Genomic DNA, 19,110 nt, shown 5'->3' on the forward strand with positions numbered 1-19,110 from the left:
ATGACTACCTCGTGGCAGAGACAGAGGTAAAGTCAGGGCATCACCAAAGGACCATGGTGTCTGTAAATAATTTTGTGGCAACCTATCAAATAGTTATCGAGACACACCAAAATAGACCAAGGTTGCCATCCCTTGAGCTAAACTGCTGGCAACTAGTAAATAAATGTGTAGAGTGTAGTGTATAGTGTGTATGCAGTTAGAAATTACTATACTATGCTATACTATACTATGATGATACTATTTAGAAAACTTCTGTCTTGATTTTTTTGGACAGTTCAGACAGGGGGAATAAGAGCTTGAAAACAAATGCACATGAATAGAATAGTTAAAGGAAACTGAGCTCACAGGAGACTTGCAAAGCAAAGAGAGAAGTACAGCTGAGAAATCATGAGGTTATCTGTACTGTGTGCATGTGACTGTGCAGTATATAAAGGTCCATCCCGTATCAGTTGACGGCCTAGGATTGTAGCCAGTATTATTTGAGATTATTTATGAAAGCTGAATTAGGCCAGCGTATAACGAATGCTATGAATGTATATTTTAGTGTTAGCAATTTTGTTTTAATGTATTTTACCTTCACAATGAGTGGTTTCAGTAATATACAGTTCAACCACTCGTTGTCATCTACTCATTAAAGCTGGCTAATCAAAGTTCTGACTACCCTAACATGACTCATCTTTATGAATGTGTGTCCAATCACCAAAGCAAAGCCAATTATTTGAAGAAAAAAATATGATCTGCCTTGTTGATCATGTCATTCACATCGGGGTCTGTGTCAGACACTGATTCAGACACGCATGATCACATCAAGTCACAGAGACTGTGAACCTCGCAGTCTGCAACCAACAGAATGGACGGGGAAACCTTTACAGATTAACATGTTACACATGTAGAAATTAAGAGGCAAAAATTAATATTGATTTCATTTAAAGGCCTATTGTAAAAGACAAATGTAAATAGAAGCTGCAAGTGCAAGAAAAACTTCATTTTCTCCTCTGCAAAATGTGCTTTCATTACCAATATCTAAGAATAACATAGAAATCTTTGAAATCCAGGGTGAAACATTTTGAATTGGAATATTACAATACACACATAGACCAATGTTTTGGTAATGATGCAATTTCAATATAACAAGATACTTTTATGTCCCATTTTTACATGTTTCATGTTACATTAATACAACAAACTAACTTGTTTTGTTTCAATAAGAATTATTTTTGTCAGAACAGAGTACAGTATATGATGTTGTCATAACAAGAACTGTGTCTCAGGGTAAATGATTAGGTTTATCTAGGCAATAAAAATGTGTAAAATAATGTTATCCCTGAAAAGTAGTTGAACAGCGCACAAAAACAATGAAGTCATTATCCTCACTGTAGCATGCTGGGAAGTCCTGAGGAGATGCAAACTAGGAGACTGTAATAACATGTGATGTGATAAAAACTGCCTAAGTCAAGCTGTTTCCCCTGATCCAGTGTCTCGCTGCATCCCGTGACCTTGCTGATTCTACAAAGAGGGGAGCTGCTTTGAGTTCATTTAAATAATGTTTAACCTTTGTTTAACCCACACACATCAATGGCACAGAACAACATTTTTGTTCATAAAATTTATTCTTCCATGACCATTCATTTAGTAGTGTGTCATTAATTAGCTGCAAGCTTCCCTTTGAATTAAATATATTTTTTGTTCCCTTTGTTCAGTCCTCTCATGGTTTCACACTCTCCATGCTAGATTACCTACAGACTACAAGAGACTCAAGTGTGTCACATGTTGCAGAGAAAATATGCTGTTTTATTTACATAAATCTTAAATCATTACACCACTGCATCTATAGCTACTGCAGCATTAAAGCTCAGTGTACACAAAAGGTTAACACTGCATTTGGACAAGAATCTAACATCTGTCAGTAAAGTTATTTAGATGTGCGACTAATAATTTTATGCATATGTGTATGTGACAATGATGTAGGTACACCATGTGATTCTTCACATGGTCTGCTTACTCTGCATGAGGAGTACCTGTATGATGATTTTCTGTGGCTCTGCATGAGTCAAACTGTAACAGAAAACCTGCTTTTCAAACTGGGAGTGAAAATCAACTGAATGAACCACTAGATGGAGACATACTGAACGCACGAGACATTATCTCCTGCACGCCACAGGGAGTCGCTAACAGCCTGTGTTCCCAGTGTCTCTGAAAGGTGAACTGAAGTGTTAGAGGGTATACTGAGGCCAACGTAATAAAGATTAGACTTCCAATAAATCAGGTGATAAGAAATAGGAGCAACAATTTGAATATGTTCCATAGTTGAATGTTGTCTCTGCTGTTGATCAAGCCACAAAACCACAGAGATTGTGTTTAGGACTGGCCTTGAAAACGCAAGAATTTGTTAGTAAAGTGTGTGTGTGTGTGTGTGTGTGTGTGTGTGTGTGTGTGTGTGTGTGTGTGTGTGTGTGTGTGTGTGGAGAAGCGATAAGGGCAGATAATTATATCAAGAGCATAAGATTTACTATGAGCACACCTTAAATGAGCAGTTCATTACTGAGAAAAAAGATACTGATGGGAATAGATGTTGATTACTAGGTTTTGCCAGAAGTATGCTGTTATATACTGCCGGTTGCTCCTCCCTAATGATAACCATGTGATGCAGGTCAAACACAGGCTGACAGCAGAGGGAGGACAACCTTACTGTCCTCACCTTACAGATAGTAGAGGCCAGAGAGGAGAAGAAGAAGTCAGAGCACAAGAGTTTGTTTCCTTAGCCTGAGAGGCGTTCGTAAGAGAAGGCTTCTGAATAGCAGTGAATAAGTCTGTAGTATAAAGAGACATCTGATGACAAAGGTGCTGATGGCAGGGGATAGAATACTGGAAATGTGGAATAGAGGAGATACGGAAAGAGAATCCTGCTTGGATCAAGAAAGAGAAACTCAGCCGTGTAAAAAATTATCCCATTCCATTGAAGAGATACTGAGGAGGCCCACATGTGTCAGAAAAGAGAAAAGAGTTCATCGTAACTGGTCTGTTATAAAGGAGAACACCAGAGAACCCAACCAGCACTCGTGTACAGGTATGTTTTTTTTTCTTACCCTTACCTTTTTATTAACTGTCTCCACAGGGTTTGTTGTAGCATGGTTCTCACTGAAATATGATTCCAACAAATATATTCATTTTAATGTTGAAAATGTATCTCTGTCCATAGAAACACCACAAATTAGACTACTTAAAGAGACCACAGACTGCACGAGTGAGTATTATACTTTATAATCAAGAAACACTGATGGTGATCCTGAGCTGCATGTTTAGATACATGTGTGAATGATGCTGATGATGAAGATGACAGTGACAATCATTTGTTTACAGGTCAGAGGAAAAAGAGGCAAACAAGGGTCACATTCACACCGTTCCAGGTGCAGGAGCTGGAGAAAGTCTTCCAGCAGACTCACTACCCAGACGTCAACACCAGAGAGCAGCTGGCCTCTCACCTGCACCTCACCGAGGGCCGGATACAGGTAGGACACATACAGCTCATTGTTTGTGATAATTGATAATTGAGTGTATTTGTTAAGATTTGCCAGCTGCCTGTTTTTACACGAATGACTGACTTTTTGTACGTGTCTATGTGTGGTTTTACCAAGCGCCATCATGTCAATATTCAATCATACATTTACAGGTGGTTTGTGTAAATGTTACAATACTCAACATATAATGTGGCAATATTCAACGATAAGTAATAAATTCAAATATGCACAACAGCAACAAATTTGTGTCAAATCCAACCCAATATTTTTTTTCCCTTTTCTTATTAAGTTTGGTCCCGTCCTTAAATATCAACCACATAAATTGTTTTTATTTTGTAACTGATTATATTTTACCGACATTTCTTTCTAATTGTAACAATTGTAACTTGTCCATAAGTCAAACTGGGGTTGCAAACAATTCAGTGAATGCTCTCAAATAATCGACTGATAATACTAAAATGTCATCAGTGGAGCAATAGTAATGGTATTAAGGTATTACCTTCAAAATGATAAATGACACGTTACACGATGAGACGATGTGTACTGAAAACTGACATGCACACTAAAAATGACTGGGGCAATTTGTTTGCTATCTCGGTTATAAAACTGTCTGAGCCAAGATATTGGTTTTTTTTGAGCTGGTGTTGTATTACTGTCAGGTTATTTATTGAGAATAAAATATGGACAAGGACGGTCACAATCTGCTCTAGCTCTATTTAAACTTACATATCACTATGTGTTAATAATTGATAATGATATTTGTATCCTTAGCAGTTTTCTGTGTCATATGCAAATCATTTTGTACAACTAACAATACATTTGTGACAGTTTTAAAGTCAGATTTGACTCTATCCCATTTTAAAATAATTAAAATAACCCAACAGTAATACATATAAAAAAACACTTATACTGGGTCAAAACAATCCATTAGTCCTGGGGAAAGTGACTCAAGTATTGTGACAGTGCAATATTGACCCAAATCAGAATCTTTAACCCAGTTATTTTCAGTGTGTAGGATGATTTGCTCTCAGTAGAAAGTGACATGAAACTGGGTCTTTCTTTTCTCTGCTGTGGCTAAGAAGAAAGTATATATCATTCTCATTAAATGTTTTCTCATTATGCGTCGTTTGTGCTTTAGATTTGGTTCCAGAACCGCAGAGCTAAATGGAGGAAGGCCGAAACACTGAAGGATCTGGAGCTGATGACCAGACAGCCCGTACACTCAGCCGTGCATGAGCTGCATTATTATGAGGTAACACTGCTGATCATACTGTAACGTCCATTTAGTATTAAATTAAGTAGTTGAAAGAGGGAATCTCCGGTGAAATCGCTTGATGGGACAAAATAACAGTGGAAAACTGACTTAAAGCAGTTATCTGACGCAATGATTCCTTTGTTGTTTCTCAAGGATTATTTCTCATTTGTGTGCACTCTCTCTCTGTTCTTACAGAAGGCCCCGCTGCAGGCAGCGTGCTGCTGGCTGCCATGCTGCTTACCTAAACCTCTTCAGTCGAGGCTGTTCCTCGGAACAACGACAACACCGGCTTCGCTGACCAACACACATTCCCCAGATTACAGAACTCTCTATTTTGATCCGCTGTGGACAGAGAGATAGGACCTTCAGTATTCCCATAATGATGACACTGTCCTGTTTCTTTGATTACATGTGGTACAAAGATCATAATGAGTTGACACACAAAATCACAAAATGTAGACTGTGATCTGTAAACTGTGACAACTGTTTGTTTGAATATTTAGCTTCAGTTGTCAAAATGTGTTTTATATACTGTGCTGTCCACCTGGAATAAAGTTTACATGTTTGCAACTGTGCATTTTTGTGATTTAGTAATAAAATGTACTTTTCAGTGTTGATATCCTACTTGGTTACTGAAAGCCTTCAGCTGGGTTTCTTTGTAATAAAAGACCTTGTGATAAGTCTGTACTGATGTATTCGTACAGATCAAGGTTTGAGGGCATTCGTTATACTGTGACATGCTTCTTGGTAGAGAGCTGTGTATTCACTGTGTTATTGTGAAGGAGAGCCTTCAGGTTTTTTTCATGACACCACACTTCCTTGTCAGAGATAAGATATTGCACCGCCATAAACCGTTCATCTGTTTGACTTTCTGACAACCTCTCCTTATCTTAATTTGGGCTTGTAAATGGAGGTTATTGGCGGGTCAGCTGGGAAATTTATAGAACTTGTCATATAGGATCAAAGGGAAAAATTACTATTACTGGTATTACTATATATTGGGGCTGTAGAGATACAGATGAGTGACAAATTAAAGGGAAAACGGTCACTGAATTGTTTGATGAGTATGAAAATGATGTGGCCTTCACAGTCACCAGATCTCAACCCAGTTGAACACCTATGGGAAATTTTGGACTGACGTGTTAGACAGCGCTCGCCATCACCATCATGAAGACTCCAAATGAGGAAATATATTTTTGAAGAACGGTGTTCATCTCTCCAGGAGAGTCCAGAGACTTGTAGAATCAACGCCAAGGAGCTGCTCTAGTGGCACATGGTGGCCCGACACCTTCCTGAGACACTTCATGCTGGTGTGCCACCCATCTGTGTGTAGATAATTGTGACATAAATGAAAAAGGACAACAACAAAAAAAATATCCATATATTAATGTCTTAATTCATGTTTATTTATTTGTGAAATCAATATCACAGACAAGGTTCCAGTAAATGTATTTCACAACCTTCCCATTAATAATATCTGTCTTCCATTTACCCTGAAACCTGCTTCCTGTGAGAGTGATATCCTTTTGAGAGAAGGCTCCAGCAGTGACGTGAAATGCTCACATCACTTTCTTTCCCAGAAGTGCTACATAGGCCATTTTTCAAATAATTACTAATTATAAGAACGATAACACACCAATGCTATCTATATCATAACTTACTTGACAGCACCATTACTGATTACATCTAACAAGCCTCTGAGCGCGGCTAAACTTTTCACCCCGGTTATGTCTCCCTTTATTGCATGTGTAAGCCACAAGATAAACTGTACTCCTGGCTGCAGGGGCGGGGTCAAAGAGGACAGGATTAAAATAGTTGGTGGAAAGCATCAAAAAAAAAAAAAAAAAAAAACATAACCTCATTTCTGTAATCAAATTTTTATAATAAAGTGGGTGATTCCAAATTGGCATCTATAGTTCTGTATTTATTATAAGATGAAAACATGATATGATTGATAATATCACAAACATAAAAACACTATTCCCTTAGATGATTACAATGAAAATGCTTTACATTACATGGAAATGGTAGAACATTGTTGCTGTCCTGAATGGTAGCCTACTTATTAAGGAGAAAGATGTAACACGTCTGATAATTACAGCTCTCGTAAACGTCTTCTAAGATAGTAGCAGACAGTCATTGTGAAATTCTCAATAGCGTTACTAGTGAAAAAGGGCCATAAATCAATCCACATGTGGTTATTGAAGGGACCAGTCAATAACACTTGTCTTGTATTATTTTGCACAGTACTCTGGTAGATGCACTGGCTAATAGGAGCTCTCAGTATAATGGATTCAGGGGAATTAATAAAGGACTTCTACAAAATGAATACATCCCATGAGGGAATTTAAAGTTGTCCGAGTATTTGCTGTGTGATTTCTGTAATGTCTGTGCTTCTAGTGGCCAGTAATGAATTTTGTTTTCAACTGTAACATTATGAAGTAGGAAGTAGGTCTACCTAGGTGAATGAGAGGTTTGTATACTATAACTCATATAATCCAATAGAACTGTTATTTCATAAAGTCTCACTTTACGGTGCCTATAACGTTGAATGTAGAATTTACGGCAGAGCTGTTGTACTGAGTTGCATTAGACTGAACACGTGTATAAATAGCTTACAAACAAAGTTAATAAAATCTTTATAAGGTTTACAAAGATACCAACTGGAACAAATAAGATGATCTAACTAAACTGGACATGATTTTACATAAGAGCTCACAAACGCATGAACAACTAAAGCTGCACAGCGGCCAGTTGTGCTGCCTGGATATGATTATGCTTTTAATGCATGAAATATAAGTTCAGCTCATAAAGATTAGTTCTGAAGAGCAGAATCTATCGGGATGAAAAATCCAGATGATGCAAGTTAAAAATAATAATACTCTTTTCAGCCATGTTTCACATATGATAATAACGCTCATGTACCTGTACCAGCATTAATGAAAGCTGCATTCCACATCTTCAACAGTTTTGAGATTTTTTTATTTCTACTCTGTTTTTCTTTTATTGTTCTCATAGAAACTTGTAATATGCAAATAGATAGATAGATAGATAGATAGATAGATAGATAGATAGATAGATAGATAGATAGATAGATAGATAGATAGATAGATAGATAGATAGATAGATAGATAGATAGATAGATAGATAGTACCTCAAAGTGGCGGACAGGTGGCGCCCTTGCTCCCGTGAATAAGCAGAAATGATGCTCTGTATTTTGCTGAGTGTCATACAAACAACACTGACCTAATTTTAACTCGCAAGGCTTCATCTAACCGCCGTTGTGGTCGTCTTAATGTTATTTATCAGTTATTAAGTTCTGTTGATGATATCGCTGAGGCGAATGTAAATAATCTTAGTTTCGTTTTATATTTCTGTTGCCTGCCTGCACCGGCTCTCAGGAGAGAGGGGGGGCGGATATTCAGTATCTCTCAGCCTCCGCCCGCCTCTGTGGCTCTGTCCAAAGCGGTGGAGAGACAGGGGGGGGGGGGGGGGGGCGCAGACCGACAGGGGGACAGACAGAGGCACAGAGAGAAAGAGGGGCGATGGCTGCCGGTGTAGGATGCGGGGAATCGGTGGATCAGTACCGGGCCGAGGTGGAACGGCTCACCCAGGAGCTGGCCGAGGCGAACCGGGAGAAGATCAGGGCTGCGGAGTGCGGTCTGGTGGTGCTGGAGGAGAACCAGGCGCTGAAGCAGAAGTATGCAGAGCTGGAGACCGAGCAAGAGACTCTCAGGAAGGAGTTGGAGCAATTACAGGAGGTAGGCAGGACCGGGTTGTGTTGCTGTTATTCACACCGTGGCGAGGCGAAGGCACTGCAGTCAGGTGTGCGGGATCAGCTGCACCAGCCCAGCGGGTGTCCACCCGCTATGACTGATGTGTTTCTTGTTGTGTTACCATGCTCTCAGCGGGTATCAGTAGACCTGTGTGCCATCCGGAGCAGGGCCAGAGCGGGGAATGGGGACCGACAGGGGTCGTTGGGTGGTCTCAAGGGTCCTTAACAAAATGAGCAATAATTTAATATCACTTAAATGTAATTTAATTGAAAATCCTCCAAATAGAGATTACATAACAACGTCTTATTTTATGATGGTATAGGTTTCATTCCCTCTGAATAAGTTATAATTCTAAAAAAAAAAAAAAAACGTGAATAATTCATGATGTTTCTGTGCAATGAAGCTACAGAAAGCAGCACTGAACATCATAATATCTGTTTTGCAAGCTCAGGATTCTGCAAGCACACAGTAACACCCTACTCCACCTCCCACACCAGTGTATTTCATTGTTTCAAGACTCCTTCCCAGTGTGTGCATGGCGCCAGTCATTACTTTCAGGCAACTCTGTCGGGACTGAGCCTGTTGGTGTTTTGCCAAGATTTTTTTTTTTTTTTTTTCTCAAGAAGCTAACAGTAATTGGATCTTCAGAGTTGTTCACTACAGTTGCCCCATTGATCTAAATGTCAACATAAGGATTTCCATAAAGAATGTGCATGGATACAAGGACAGCAAGACTCTCTGTGAATATGCAATATTACACACACACATTTATTCATACTCCAAAACAATTTGTTGATATTGTTCACATCGACGTTAAAAAGTCCACATCCAAAAGCTTCAAAGTCGAGAGAAGTGCTGTGGGACTCAGCCTGAATAATGAATTGGCTGTATTTATTCATTAATGTATACATGCATACAGCAACAAGAGGTGGATGCTGACAGGGCTTCACAGCTCAAGGTCGCTTATAGAGATGTCAGAGCCAAAAGGCCAAGAGAAGAAGGAGCTGAAGGCTGTATTTTTTATTTTTTTTGCATGTGTGTGTTAAAAAGAAGGGGATGTTTTCTCTGTGCTGCCACCTCAGAAGGCCTCATCATTATTTTTACAGTGTCATCTCTGATCGTGCACAAACCACTCACTTTGGTCTTAAATAAAAGTCGCACAAAAATCCTTAAAGCACATTGGAGCTTCAACGATAAATTGATTAGTCGATCAAAATGCCAAATATTTGTTGGTTTCAGGTTCTCGGATGTAAGAATTTGTTGATTTTCTTGCTCTTACGTTATAGCAAATTGAATATTGATCAGTTCTGGGCGATTGTTCTGACAAAAAAAGACATCTGATGATGTTACATTGAGCTTTAGGATACTGTGATGGACATTGTTCACTATATTTTAACGTTTTATGGACCAAATGATTATTGATTGATCAAGAAAATAACTGGCAGATTAGCTGATTATAAAAATAATCATAAGTTGCAGCTCTGAAGAATGTGTGAAATCCATTATATGGAAGCCAAGTGACAAACTTTGTTAGCTCTGTCTATAACTGTAAATAAATATGAATATTTATAGTCATTCTTTATTCAGTTATCTGCAAGATTACATCCCTGGGCCAAGTACCTGTCTTCATTTATTCTTTTCACTCTTCCAAAACTAGTTAAATGTTGCCCTTTAACATGTGAGACCTGCATTGACTTAATGAACCACAGACACATGAGCGATACATTTCCCCCACACTGTATATTAAAAAATACATCTGCATGAAAACAACATTGTTTCTGTGCAAGTGCAAAAAACATACAAACTGAATTGTGACAAAACAGAGGAAATGATTCATTTAAGTCTGTAAGTCTTTACTCTATCATTTCATACAAAACGAGGCAATGTCCTCCACAAAAGATTAAAAGACACATAAAAAGCAAGATACAAGAAAAAGTGAATAGCATGTCAGACTAAAATGGACTCCATCAGTGGGCGTTTCTTTGCTTGGTTTGCTCAGCATATATAGATCCAAATAAAAAATTGATGACATCACATGCTCAAACTACTGTAGCATTCACCATGTTACATTATACATGCATGGTTATATATTTACATCTCACGCTTTTTCTTCCCTGCGCCCTTTTTATTCCACTGCTTGACTAGTTGAACATTTTTGTTTTGACCCGCACGCACGAATCAGAGTGATCTTTGTGCAGCTCACAGCAGCAAGTTAAGACGAAGAGACAGCCTGACACCGACGGCAGCAGAGCACTGTCTCGCTGATATCTCACACTTATGGATTATTGGATGGATGGGTGATGTGGCGGGTGACGGGGGGAAGGATATGATGAGACAGGGAAGACAAAGAAGCAGAAATATGAAGATGTTGGAGTAGGAGAGGGAAGGATAAGGATAGTGGATTGTGGATGTTTAGTAAAACTTAGATTTTTACCCTTTGTGTTCTCTGCTTCCCCACCTGTCTGTCTGCCCATCTGTCTGTCTGTCTTTGTTTGTACTCGTCTCACGGAGGGAACATTTTCCGGAGGTGATATTACTTCCACAGAAAAACACCTCCTGGTCCCTGTCTGTCTGTCTGCCTGTCGCACACTTCTATAAATATGAGTCCACACGGCAGAGCGCAAACCTGCCACTACAATAACATCATGTCTGCTCTCTCCCCGCGTTCGGGAGAGGTGCATTATAAAAGGGAAGGGGAAAGCAAATAGAAATTGGGATTGCTTTTGGGACCGAGTGGCCTATCTCATGACTGTTAGTTATTCCTATGAAAAACCATAAATGCATTACACAGTCTCACCATCCTTTTTTCTTCTATTTGAGAATAGATTGTATCTTCTGTTTCATCCAGTCAGTATTAATTTTTTAAAAGCTTTCAAAGACAATGTGTTACAGGATATAGTTGTATACTTACACCCTCAAAACAGACAACAGACTATTATATCATACAAAATAATAGTTTTATGCTTGAAGCTTGTATTTGCTATTGGCTTATTATCGACATACTGTAGATGTCCCATGGAGTGTAGTCTATTGTGTGGGCATGTGTCTATGTACAAGCTGGCCAGCTTTGCATGTGTGTTCCTACTGTGTTTGCATATGTTGTGTGTTCACACATACAGTATGTCCTGCATGATCTGGTCCTCTGCCCTCAATCCAAGTCCCAGCTGGTGGAGAACAACCCGCTGCAGCACTGCTTGTCTTACGCTCACATAGACACATACGTTCACCACCCACAGACTGCACACACTCATGCCTCGGCTGGGTTCATTTGGTCTTGCTGTACCAAACTTTGCATTTGTGTGTCTGTATCTGGCTACGATTTGCATCTGGTTATATTTAATAGAAAACATAAGGAAATGACAACAGAATACCATCATCATGGGAACAATCTTGAGAATTTTGGCAGGATCTAACTAGTATTTTCATTATTAATTAATCTACCAATTATTTTTTTCAATTAAGCAAGCCTAAAAATGTCAGAAAATGAAATGAAATGAAGAAATAAAAAGTGCCCATTGCGTTTCCCAAAGCCCAAGATGACATCTTCAGACAGTTCAACCAGCAAAGAGGAGTGTGAGGAATTAGTCATTTCAGATACTGTCATAACTCATCTTTTCAGATATTGTTGACAAGCTCTTTTGAATTACAAGTCTACGGAAGAATTGACTTTTGTGACATGTTGAGAACTGGCAGTTCACAGGTCAGTTCTGTTCTTCTTCAGGCTTCAGGCTGAGAAAAATGCCAAATGAGATCTGCATCAAATTCTTCACATGGTATCTTTAAAAACATAAAGAAGGAAGATTCAGTCATGATTCATCAGTTCAGCATGAAGTCTTTGTTCTTAGAAAGAACATAACGCTGATGAGCTGTGCTCTGGGTTCAAGACTTTGTTGTTTTGTTTTTTTTATTTTGATAATTATTGATATATAGATTTGAAAATTGATTTAAGTTTAAAGAGACATTCAATATATATGAATAATCCCCCAAAGTGAATTGTTTTACAGATATTGTAATTATTGTCTTTATGTTACAGGAAAACAGAACAAGGCTAGCTGTATGCTGTTCCCCTGTTTCTGTTAGGCTAAGCTAAGCTAAGCTAACCACCTGCTGGCTGTAGCTTCAAGTTTAACATACAGACATGAGCAGTGTCAATACTCATCTAACTCTCAGTAAGAAAGCAAATAACAGCTACAACGGTCAATTAAAACAAGGTGTCAACAACACAAATGTCATGCTTTAAAAATGATTTTTTTTTTTTTAATTGATTAATAGTAAACAGATGCCAGATTTGGCCTTTTCTTTTTTGAAATCCTGCTGCATAGACAAATATTTCCCAGTGTATCAAAGTTATAATGGTGCATTATCCTCAAGGGTAACCTGTCAGATAAAGAAACAGCAGCAAGCATAATATGAGAATATACTGTAATGATTGATTAGCTGTCACTCCATTCCCTCTGTGATTTGCTCCACAGTGTATCTGCATAAGTCAAGTTAATATCATGCGACTGCTCAGTCATCAGGGGCCAGTGATGAGGGTGTGAAGCTGTTGCTTGTCTTAACCTCCTTCAGAATGAATTATAAAGCCAAGTGAATGACCTGTGCAAAGTCACACTGATCCACAAACCTTCTGTGTCCTGTGCAACGAGGAACAGCACATCCTGAATATATTAGAGATGAGGAGTGACATTTCCAGAGGTGTTTGAACATATCTCCCTCGCCAACTGTTAACTTTTAACTGGGGAAATGTAGCAGACAAGACTGTGAACGTTAGGTGCTAAGCGGGACATTTGAACCTGCTTTGCACATCTGTTTATACCAGATGGTGTCTGAATCTGTAGAAACAAGAGACAATGAATGAAAAGAAAACCAAAACTTGAATACGCATTAACTTATTAAACTTTTTTTTTTCTTCATACATCCTGGTGTGTTCGATCAGGCCTCAAATTCTGGGACAATAATCCAGGCATGAGAGCAGCTGTGGTTGTAAATTTATCTGCCCTGACTGGGGAGAAAGGATGCATTACAGGTTCCTGTCCCCTCTTCTCCTCCTCCTCTCTGCTCCTCTTTTACATTAGCAGGGCTCAGTACAGGAGGGCAGTAAACATGGATGGAGGGGATGAATCAATACCTCATGAGATGGTACTGTTCCCTTCTTTCACTTTTTCTCTACACCATCAGTCCACCATCCCCCCTCCTCATTTCCCATGGCTCTCCCACTCATGCCCCCCCAACCCCCCCACCACACCCCCTGGAGTGAAGTGGGAATTATGCATCGATTTCTGCTCTGTGTAGCGAAAACGTATGATGTCTGAGCTAAGCTGCGTTCTATTGTGTGTAGCGTGGAGTGCATTGTAGAAATCGGTGAATGTTGAAACACATCTGACACGTTCAATGTGATTTCTACGATCATATAAAACAGAGAACAGCTGTTGAATCAATCACTTACAGAAGCTTTTACAAGACAGGAAATTGTGTTTTGGCACCTTGTTGCGTCTGCTTGACGGTAGTCAGCCGGCAAAAACTGTTTCAACACTTAATAAATGTATAGCTCACTCAAGGATGTTGTCTTTCAAAGTGGTTAACTGAATGTAGCCATTAACACGTTATAGTATTGTTCATTCAGATTTAGTGACAGTGATGTTTTCAGGGAGGGAGTGAGGAAGGTCTGCTGTGTTGTGAATGCTGCAGGTTCGGTGGCGTTGACCTGTGACCCCAGCAACAGGCTCAGGGATGCAGTTGACCACAGAGATAAGGACCTGTCTGTCCCTGTGTTTGGCCATTGGTGTTTTTACATTGGGGTGGTTGTGTGTGTGTTTGTGTGAGTGTGTGTTTTGTCAAGACCTGAAGGGAAGGTCATTTGTCTTTGTAGTTGAGTCACACATTAGAACCACTTTTCCTGCATGTGCGTATGGTTTTCCTTTTTGTTTTTCTCTCTCTCTCTCTCTCTCTCTGCCTGTATGTGTAGCAGGAGAGGTGGGGGCTTTGGGTGCGGATGTTGTGATTGAGACCAGAGAGGGAGGGGCAGCAGGATAGAGTGGTGGTGGTGAGTGACTCCAATCAGTTGGTTCTCTTTGTTGTTTCAGCATTTTATGGTTGTGTTGACTTAAGGGAGATGACGGGAGATAGAGAGAAAGTGGGGAGTGGATGCTGTTTAGAGAATAATATAGAATATGTCAACAAAACATCTAGATTTTTCTCATTTATTTCAGTCTAACCCTTATTGTTTTGTTTTGTCCCCACGTTTGAAATCTCATGATCGTCTCACGAGGGAGAAAATGACTTAATGAAGCTGTTCAGTCTGCAGAGACCCTTCAGGCCTGCCCAGATTATGTTTTTCAGAAAGCTCCTTTTTGCTGCAGTGAAATACAGTAGTGGGTAAGAAGGAAGAGGGAACAGGACTCCCCTGCCTGCAGGCTGCTGTATTGATTAGTCGTCTACTTTAGCTGTGTGTGCTGCAAACTCTGAAAGCGTAGCAAAAAACGCAGTCGGTCCTCTCACAAGGAAAACTTTTGTATTTGCAACCCAAAGGCCTTCATTGTTTTAAGAGCTGTGCTTGTGCCATCTGTTGTCTGTGTTTATTGTCATTCTTTACATGAATTAAATACATTTTTTGACTCCAGTTATTCTGACTTGGTTGTGTCTAGACAGAGAGATTTCGTTTCAGCTTTTCACGGTTATCATCTCTGCATGCAGAGAGAAGAGAAGTCGTCTATCTAGATGACCAGAGGCCATTATATCCAGCGACGATGTAGAGCAAGGACAAGCCTCTCCCTCATCACAATTACAGTGCACATACACACTGGCATGCATGAGCACATGCACACCCAAACATGCACTCATAATGGGTGTGTGTGACACAGAGTCAGGGTCAGAGGATCTGTCTTTGTCACTTTTACCCTGTTAGAGGATGTATTGGCTTAGACAGGTATTAAATCAGCCCCTAGTTAAGCCATTTAATTGACCCTGTCCTCCATCACCAGAGAGCTGGTGTCAAGTTAGGTCATGAAACTGAACGAGCTAAGAGGAAGCTCCACTATTGTATACATGCTTTTGGAAGGTTCACAATAATGTTGAAGGTGACAGGCCTGAGAATTAAATAGACCAAGGCGCCTGATGTTTTTGTTGTAGGTTGTTATAGGCGTGTATCTCAAAGCACCACAGCCTCACAGAGCTGCTAGCATGGTTACAGACTGTAAACAGTCAGTTATCAAGCAGAACTTTCAGTAGCAACTTAAAGTCTTGATCTGTGAATAAAATCTTGCCTATAGGAGCTGTCTAAATTTCTTCTGACGTGGAATCCTTGCTGTAGAAAAGGTGATTAGAAAGACAAAAGTGTGTGTGACACCGAGACAAAAACAGAATTTACACGTGCCTGATGAAGTGCATCAGTACACAAATAGCCTGTTTCAACGGCAGTGTGCCCAGTAATTTACTGTACAAGGATTCCCATAGGTCGGCAGGTTTGGCATGGATGCTCTCCTTAGGCCACACAAAAGCACTGAGTCTCCCCGAGGCCCCATGTGTGGTGCAGGCTAGCCTTTCCATTGCAGCCTGTGTTTGTCTGGCTCAGCTGAGTCGTCTTTATCGGGAGAGACCCACTGCAGAGAGAGGAGACAATCTTATCTGTTTATTCTGTCTCCTATCGCTCTGTCTCTCCCTCCCTGCGTCTGCTGGCTCCGACACAGAATACCAATCACCCGGCAAGCTTTGAAACACCTCCATCTTTTTATTTCTCAGTGCCATTCTCATTACTCTTTATATTTCCACCACTTAGTCAAAGAAAGGGAAAAAGGACTATAGGGAGGTGGGAGGGAGGGAGGTGGTGTGTAAGAAAGAGAAGACAGAGTGGATCAATCTCCACTCCCTCTACATTAGTGTTCTAATTTTTCTTTACCCCAGGCAAGTTCCTGAAGAAGTCGAATGACTGAGGGGACTCTGCACTTAGTTAGGGATCAAAATGAAAATGGTCTGTTGTCATTAGGAGGATTATGATGGAGAGAGAAACCACTTAAAGGCTTCTGGACAAGAATGGATAAAAGTATTAGAAACAATTTATCCTTAGAGAGATTAGGAGCAGAAAAGAAAGGATTCAAGCTTAATGTAATAAAAGGCCATTTGTACTGTTATGTTGGAGAAAAACATCTTGTTGATAGAAATCTTTCAGTTAGCCTTGTTTATTCTGTTACTTCAGTCTACATGGACTTCTGAGCCTCTGTGAGTCACTGTGTTTGTCAGGCCTGTACCCTGAGGGCAAGGATTTGTCTGAGACACTCGCACTGACGCACTCACACAGTCAAACACCTGCACACACAAACATGTGCACCTTCAGGATGCAAAAGGCTGCAGTGTCTCTTTGAAATGGTATTTGGCTGCAGTACACATGAGTTAGCAAGGAACGCTGTAACACTGAGGACTCACTGACATTTAACGGTGATAGAATGCGTGGCGGAGAGTGTAAAGTACGGGCAGAATGTTGTATTTCTCACAGTTTGTGAATTTTGGAATTTTTGCATCTTCTTTTTCTTCTCAGCTCGTGTAAAAACAGTCGAACCAGAACAAGTTAGTCAATCTACTATTCAACAATGTAGATAATAATTATGTAATTTTTAAAGTAAAAGTGCAAGAAATTCATTGATGTCAGATTACTGTCTGACAATTTTTGGACATTTTATAAACAACTTATGAATTATTCAAGGAGATAATTGACAGATTAATTAATAATGAAACTAATAATTAGCTGCAGCCCTTACCCTTCTTCCTTCTCTCTGTATGTCTGTGTTGAAGGCGCTCTGAATTAAAGCCTCTTCTCGTCCTCATCACTCCTCTCGCTTTTTGTATTTTCCATTGCAGCCTGGCGACTCTTTTGCTCAAATGAATGGCAGGAGTCAGGGATGAATACCAGTGGAGTGCATGTTGGAGTGTGCCTGTAGCCATGTGTATTTTTGAACATATATCTATATTTGTGTGCTGAGATGGCCTGAAGCGTAGCCCATGTGTTTTTGTGGTCGACTTGCTCATGATCTCCTTGGGGCTACATTACCAAGCAGAGAGAAAGCTACACATGACACAGTTTCAGCTGGTGCAGTTTGTTAGCGCTCTAATGGTTTTTCTTCCTGTCTGCTAGCAGTCATCGGAGCTTATAGCTAGCTTATAAAATTGCATGCTCCCTATGTTTATAGATGATAAACTGATGAAACACTACAGGGCTTACAGGGGAGAGAAGGATCTAAGGGTGGATTTGAAGAGAATGGAGAGGAAATAAAGAGTCATTTGGGATTCAGCAAACAAATCTTATGCCCAGCTGCCTCTCGGTCTCCCAATTCGATGTCCATTCAGCCAGGCGTAGACTGAGCTCACATTAGTGATAGGCACTCTGGGAGAGAGTCCAAGCATCTTTCTTATCATGAGCAGACTTGAGCCAAATTGAATCATTTTAACAAGCCACATCTTTTTTACAAAACACAGCCTGTCCCCTGGCAGACCTCTCAGCAGCACGTACTGTACACAATTGTGTTGGGGAGAAAGGGACAGATGTGACACTATTGTGGATTTCTTGTAATTGCCATGGATTTTCCACTACGAATCTCATTAAGGCATTTTTCTGCTGTTATCCTGCATTGTAGATATTTTTTCCTGAGTGTCAGCAGTATAGCTTATTATTATCAGAGGGATAATAGGCTTCAGAGCACTAAATAGCATTTCAGTAAGGAGGAACAGAAAGCAGGGCAATTCACATTCACCTTCTTTAGTATCTATAAAAACATTCATATCACACTCGGTGTTTGTGTAGACAGTAATTCATGAACAGAAGAGCTTTCTATCAGCTGAGGAAATTAAAGTAAAGGATTTAAATGGTGCAGCAGAGCATTCCTGGGCTCTTAGCATTACAATAATAAACTATAAACATCTCTGTGGATTCAGTAGAGGACACCTGGGGGCTTAAAGCACATTAACAAACAAATACATTTTATGCATGCAAAGTTTGTGTTACTGAATGTATTTCTAATAATGTAATTACTGTTATTTGTCTGTTTTATTTTTTAATTTTATTAGTGTGATTGACCTCCATTTTTGCTGGGCTGTGATTACCCAGCTTCCCCTCGCTTGTGGAAATGTGATTGTGTGTTTTTATAGATGACAGATCTCTTGACTTGGCACTTTTCCCTGTGGCTGAGAAGCACATGGGGACATTTCTGTGTCCTTGTTAAAGGGCAAAATATGCCACAGCAATGTCTCCTATAAACACGCTTTAAATGGCACATCATGGGTATGGCTTTTAAGTACATCAGAGTCACTTTAGGATATTAAATATGTGAAACAGCGTGTGTGTCGCCTGTGGCTCTGGAAGTATAGTTTGAAAAAAAGAAAAACTTCATGATGTCATCATGATGTCATCAGGTTTATCTCAAGTTGGGCTTGAGACTTAAAAGAGAAAGCCTGCATAGGAAATTCGAGGTGTGGGATTTGAAAGAAGTGGACAGTTAGGAGGCACGGTGGATATAATGAAACTGTTGAGTTGCATTATGGGAAATGTAGGATCAAGTGTCAAGTCAGAATATGT

The 19,110-nt window shown here is 39.8% G+C and overlaps 2 protein-coding genes across 9 annotated transcripts in view; both read left to right on the top strand.

Moving 5' to 3' along the window:
• Window positions 1-2,871: 2,871 nt before the first annotated feature.
• On the top strand, window positions 2,872-5,569 carry LOC130176215 (intestine-specific homeobox-like). The gene is made up of 5 exons (XM_056387166.1): window positions 2,872-3,067; window positions 3,200-3,244; window positions 3,361-3,509; window positions 4,657-4,770; window positions 4,969-5,569. The coding sequence occupies exons 1-5, from the start codon at window positions 2,872-2,874 to the stop codon at window positions 5,131-5,133; spliced, it is 669 nt and encodes a 222-aa protein (XP_056243141.1). The 3' UTR covers window positions 5,134-5,569.
• Window positions 5,570-7,999: 2,430 nt separating this feature from the next.
• The window catches only part of bicd1a (bicaudal D homolog 1a), a 29,899-nt gene continuing 18,788 nt past the window's right edge, over window positions 8,000-19,110 (top strand). For 2 of the 8 annotated variants that reach the window (XR_008828913.1, XM_056387957.1), the window contains exon 1: window positions 8,000-8,534. Coding sequence is in view for 6 of the 8 variants with exons in the window: in XM_056387957.1 (XP_056243932.1) it covers window positions 8,319-8,534 (216 nt within the window). In the remaining 2 variants the exon portion in view is untranslated. The remainder of the gene's footprint in view (window positions 8,535-19,110) is intronic. The other 6 variants (XM_056387958.1, XM_056387959.1, XR_008828914.1 and 3 more) reach the window with 3 other exon arrangements.

The sequence above is a fragment of the Seriola aureovittata genome, chromosome 10 (genome assembly GCF_021018895.1).
Source record: "Seriola aureovittata isolate HTS-2021-v1 ecotype China chromosome 10, ASM2101889v1, whole genome shotgun sequence".
Taxonomy (NCBI): domain Eukaryota; kingdom Metazoa; phylum Chordata; class Actinopteri; order Carangiformes; family Carangidae; genus Seriola; species Seriola aureovittata.